This window comes from Poecilia formosa, unplaced genomic scaffold (genome assembly GCF_000485575.1).
Source record: "Poecilia formosa unplaced genomic scaffold, Poecilia_formosa-5.1.2 Scaffold544, whole genome shotgun sequence".
Lineage (NCBI taxonomy): Eukaryota > Metazoa > Chordata > Actinopteri > Cyprinodontiformes > Poeciliidae > Poecilia > Poecilia formosa.
Window position 1 is genome coordinate 125,491 of NW_006800483.1, and position 5,824 is coordinate 131,314.

At 47.3% G+C, this 5,824-nt stretch overlaps 1 protein-coding gene across 2 annotated transcripts; it reads left to right on the forward strand.

Moving 5' to 3' along the window:
* The first annotated feature begins 714 nt into the window (after window positions 1-714).
* Window positions 715-4,458, forward strand: il17a/f2 (interleukin 17a/f2). 2 transcript variants are annotated; one of them, XM_016665042.1, is made up of 3 exons: window positions 715-2,123; window positions 3,478-3,611; window positions 3,679-4,458. In XM_016665042.1, the coding sequence occupies exons 1-3, from the start codon at window positions 2,088-2,090 to the stop codon at window positions 3,911-3,913; spliced, it is 405 nt and encodes a 134-aa protein (XP_016520528.1). In that variant the 5' UTR covers window positions 715-2,087; the 3' UTR covers window positions 3,914-4,458. The 2 variants fall into 2 exon arrangements, with proteins under 2 accessions (XP_016520528.1, XP_016520527.1); XM_016665041.1 differs by having other exon boundaries at window positions 715-3,611.
* The last annotated feature ends 1,366 nt before the right edge of the window (window positions 4,459-5,824 follow it).

Below are 5,824 nucleotides of genomic sequence, written 5' to 3' on the forward strand. Positions count from 1 at the left end.
CGCTGTTGGAGGCGGTAAAGATGGCCGCCGCCCTGCGGCGCTCTGTTGAGGCGGTAAAGATGGCCGCCGCCCTGCGGCGCTCTGTTGAGGCGGTAAAGATGGCCGCCGCCCTGCGGCGCTCTGTTGGAGGCGGTAAAGATGGCCGCCGCCCTGCGGCGCTCAGTTGGAGGCGGTAAAGATGGCCGCCGCCCTGCGGCGCGCTGTTGAGGCGGTAAAGATGGCCGCCGCCCTGCGGCGCTCTGTTGAGGCGGTAAAGATGGCACTTTGAAAACTATCAGATTTATTTCCACAGGTGGAAGTGGAACCGGTGGGATTTTGTTTTGCTCCTCTGCAGAGGAAAAGCCAGATCTCGTTTGGCTGCTGCTGTGTTTGACACTTTGACCTTTGGGAACGAAGCTGACCCGTCTAAACTGGAACACCATCTGTCAGCTATAAGCTGAGATTTTACTTTGAAAATCACCAACTGTGTCTTAAAAACAGGCATGAGGTGAAGAGATGCTCCAAACATCTGTCCATGTTTTCTTCGTCTGGGGGACAGTTTGTCTCCAGGAGTCTCGGTCCAGTCCGGGGAAAAGTCCAGGTCCAAGACCCGGTGTTCTGTCAGATCGTCATACGCCATCAGATCGTTATACGCTTAGCACAAACTGACGGCGTCAAGTAAACGCCGTCATTACCATATGATTTTATTTAATCAGCAACATAGAATCATGACGTAGTTCCTCATACTTTGTTATTAACAGCTGTCTGACATCCTGACTCAGCGGTTAACTAGTCAGTCTGTCATCAGCAGCAGGGAGGCCAGTTTAGGGTGTGTGTTGTAGTTTTAGCTAGTCCTGCTTTAAATACACTTCTATCCAGTTATCATTGAAAACAATTTATTGACTTATTTTTGTCGTAACTTGGCGTGCATGCTGAACTGACAGCTCCTCTGACAGTCGGACTTCTTAATGCGCAGGCATGCGAACTCACTGCATGACAGCATCTGATGATCCGACAGAACACCGGTCCAGATCCAGAACCCTGCAGTACCAACAGCCACTTGCTGTCTGACTTCCTGTCCTCTGTGGAAGAACCGCGGTCCGATCTTCTTCCTGGTGTTGGTTCGGATCCTCCTCACCTCTCTGAAGGTCCCACCACAGCATTTCAATCAGCTTGAGTCTGGACTTTGACTAGGCCGCTGTGTCTGCTGCTGATGAGCTGCTGTGACTCATCCTGGTCCAGTCAGGAACTGCAGGTCTGTGGAAGTCAGTCAGGCCCACACCATCACTCTGCCACCACCGTGCCTGACAGTGTCGGCTTCTCCTGAGCTGCTGGTTTCCTCCATCTTGGTCCAACTTTTCTGCTCTGGTCTCATCTGCTCTCCATCCAGATGTGGCTCTACCAACCTCAGGCCAGCGGCCATCTTGTTTCTAGAGAGGAGAGGCTATCTGTGTGACGACATTTAACCTTTAACCTGCTATCTTGGGGTCTTTGCTGGGCACCAGCAGCTTGCTGGCATTAACCAGCAGGAATCCTCCTCAGATATTTAGAGCATAATAATGTTTTTATAGTGTGTTTCTGCTGAGAGTCGGCGGTTCTGATCGGTTCTGATCGGTTCTGATCGGTGCTGCTGGGGTGAAACCAGGACAAATGAGCGAGACAATCCTCGGCTCCTGGAGTCGGCAGCGTTAGCATCATGCTGAGTTTCACAGAGTCAGAGATCAGAGGCTTCAGGATCTGGGTCATTAATCCAGATGATCAGAACCAGCAGAGATCCAAGCCTCCATCAGCGCCGGGGGAGCAGCCTCTGATGATTGGTTGGATGCATTGTGGATGGATGCTGGATGTTGGATGATGTGCTCTGCTGTGACTCAGCCTCAGTCTGTAGGAGTTTCTCTGTTTTTGGGTTTTTCTCACAGATAGATGCTAATCAGCAGACAGGAAGTTAATCGGCTTTAATCACCTGAGCGTGCTCAGAGCTGATGGACGCTCTGATAGGAGGAATCTCCCCGATCGGTTATCTGACCCCAGATCAGATCTGATGGTCATAAATAAGCTGATCTGACAGCAGATGAATCAGAACCTGACCAGACCACAGAGGAGCCGACATGCTGCTGCTTCGCTGCGCCGCCGACACACTGCTGGTGAGAATCATGGCTGCCGAACTCTGACTGCTCTGTGGCTGACGCTGTTCGGTTCTGTCAGGGAGGGAGCCCAGACCCGCTTCTGGTTCTGGGGGAACCTATAACTGGAAAATAGCTGCTGTGTTTAGAGCTCAGGATGATGCTAAGATTAAGATTCATAAGACAGAAAGTACCAGAACCGGGTCAGGAACCAACCGGGCTTTAGGAAGGGCAGTAGCCCAGGGCTGCCACACTTTGGGTGGCACAAACATCATAGCTTTATATAAAGCTAACAGGCCGACAGCAGGTGAGTCAAATTCATATTTTGGGATTTTTATGAACATAAAAAATCCTAAAGTATTTGAAAATGAGCTGATGGTGTCGTCCAGGTATCAAACGTGGCTAATACCGGAGATCAGACAAACATCCGAGCTCATGTTAAAGATAAATATTATAACTAAATGTTAAAACTAAATATGAAAGCTACGTTTTAAAGCTCCGGCCAAAGGCGGGCTCCGGCCCCCGGCCCCGGCCTTCTGGATCCGGCTCTGGTCAGGAATGTTGGGAAAACCAAACAAACTCCGACTGAACAGAAACAGATAACATGAGGTCAAACAGGCGAGGAAATAATCTCTAGATATAAAAATATGAACCATAAACAAATAAATGAGATAAAAATATTAATGCTGGAATTATAGATTATATTTTTGGATTAACTAGTCATTAAGTGATCAGATTAAATGTCTTATTACTGAATCTGAGATCAATAACTGATTTCTTTAGTAATTAAATCATTGGTTTAATATTATTGGCTTATTTCAATCAGAACTCAGTAGATAATCGATAGATTTATGGATTTCACTTCTTTTGTTCCGGAACAGATTTTATTTTTTTATTAAATTATTGTTGAGCCTCGATGCATCCAGGCTGAAGGAGGGTGTACTTACTTTCTGCCAGGAAGGTCTCCAGGTTTCATTATGCAGCACCAGCTGTGGAGACGAGCAGTCAGAGAGCGTCCGGTCCGACCCGTTTGGACCCGGCCCGACCCGTTCGGACCCGGTCCGACCCGTTCGGACCCGGCCCGACCCGTTTGGACCCGGTCCGACCCGTTTCACTGCAAAAGCACTAAATCTTACCAAATTATTTCTCTCCCATTTCCAGTTTGGTTCAGTCGGAGATTTTTGCACTGAAACTCAGAACGGTTTGATGTTCTGGTCGTCTTGGACCGGGTCGGACCCGGTTGGTCTGCTGATATTTGTGTTTGATTGGAAACTGTAAAAATAATCTGAGTTTGGAGATGAATACCATTAATACCATCCAGGTCCAGGTCCTGGTTCTGGTTCTGGCCCAGCTGACCCCGCTGTGTGTCCCTCAGGTCCTGTGCAGTGCATTGTGGGTAATCTCCGGGCAGCTGCCCTGTGACTCCATGCTGGTTTTCTCCTCTGACGTTCCTCCGGCTGAAGGAAACGGGAACGTCCACCAGCGCTCGCTGTCGCCATGGAGCTGGAGGTGGGTCCAGCAGAACCTCTGGTTCTGGTCCCGGTTCTGGTTCTGACGCTGCCCTCTGCCTCTGCAGGTCCAGCACGGTGAAGAACCGGATCCCGTCCACCATCTGGGAGGCCAGCTGCAGCACCAGGTTCTGCTCCGGACCCAAACCGGGTCAAGAGGAAGAACACAACTGGAACTCTGTCCCGATCCACCAGAACATTCTGGTTCTGACCCGGATGGAGGGCAGCCGCTGCTACAACGCCTCCTACCTCTCAGTGGCAGTGGGCTGCACCTGCGTCCGGGCCAGCACTGAGCAGAACTAGAGACCAGAACCGGACCCGGAACCGAGCAGAACTAGAGACCAGAACCGGACCCGGAACCGAGCAGAACTAGAGACTGGAACCAGCACCAACCAGTACCAAAGCCAGAACCAGAAATCTATGATTGAGTAGTGTAATGGAAACGGTTCTGGATCCAGTTTGATGTTCTGGTTCGACCTGGTTCCTCTGAGGTCCGGTCCTCCTGGTTCCGATCCGTTCTGTTCAGAACTCCGACAGCTCCTCGTCCTCCTCCGAGCTCTGCGTTTCCATAGATACTGATATTTTCTGGTTCTGAACAAATTTATGAACACGGACTCGGACAGAACCGCTGTCGTCTGGCCCGGTTCTGAACCTGAAATGTTTTTGGGTTCATTTATTAAACCAGAAAAATGTTTATGATTCAAATGGAGAACAAAGAACCGCAGATATTTCCCTTCCTCGCTGAACTCGGGTTCTGTTTGTGGTTCTGATTCTAAAATGTTCCGTTTATTATTCAGATCACAAACCGACTAAACTTTCCTTTTGACTCTTTCTGTACATAAACGCTGGAAAATATAAAGATTCTGAATCTTTATTTGGGTTCTAATCTGGTTCTGGTCCAGCTGAAGTTCTGTTCGAATGTCGACTGTTTTTTAATTCTTTAATTTCATACAAATAAACTGAAGAAATGTGAATAAAATCCAACCAGTTCTGTTAGTGTCAGGTTCTGAACCGGTTCTGGTTCTGAACCCAAACCTTTGGGTTTGTCGGTTAATTTAAGGTTTTCCTTTTCTCTGATATCTTCTGGTTTTACTGACTGGCTGTTGACTGAATTATTATATTTCTTTCCTGCCAGTTCTGCCCTGATTAAAATTTAATTACAGCAGAACTTTATTTGACAGTAACGCGGAACCACCAGCAGGGGGAAGCAAATCACGCGAGGCTTTAAGCTGCTTCCTTTAAACCAGTGTTTCTCCCCCCTGGTCCTCAGCCCCCCTGCTCTGCATGTTTTAGATGAGCCTCTATTCCAGAACAGCTGATTCAAATGACTGCATGACCATCAGGTACTGCAGATCCTGTTAATCACCCAGAGATACAATCCAGGTGTGGCAGAAGGGAAACACCTAAAACATGCAGGACAGGGGGCCTGAGGACCAGGGTGGAGAAACACTGCTTTAAACAGAAGATCAGTATTCCAGCAGGTTCGCTGCTTTAGTTCAGACTTTAAAGGAAAACTCTAGAAAACTGGAGAGAAAATGGAGATCTACACGTCTAGAGGAATTCTTCGTAACCTGGAAAATACTCTACAGCTGTGAACAGACCTGTAGCCATAACATACATAACTTATTAATCTCCTGAGAGACACGCCGGGGCTCAAAGATGCTGTAAAATACAATAAAAACAGCATCAATCCAGGTAAACAGGAGTTATGTGAAAACATTGCAAAGCTTTATGGCAGAACTATGCAAAGTGGTTTGTTCTTTTAAAGTATGGCCGCCAGGGGGCGCTCTGCGGGCCTCAGAAAATGAGGTAAATAAAAGCAAATTAATTTTCAATCTTAAACATTTTATCATTTTTTTTTCTGTTTTCAATCACTTTAAAATAAAATCTAATTTAAAACAACTGATTTACATATTACATCTCCTTCTCATTTTCCAAATGGCTGCCATTCAAGCTATGCTAGCTTTGGTTCTCAAGCTAGCATAGCATAGCGAGACCAAACTGGAAAATATTTCTGATAAGAAAAAGACCAAACGAGCCGCCCGGCAGCCCCGCTGTGAAGGAAACGACTGTAAAAAAAACCTTGTAAGAACTGTGGGAATAAAATCTGATGGGATTACCATGAAATATTACACGTTTTCTTAGAATCAAAAGAGGGGGTGGATTGTGATGACCATCCAACATTTAGCCCACCAATCAAACTCAAAATACAGA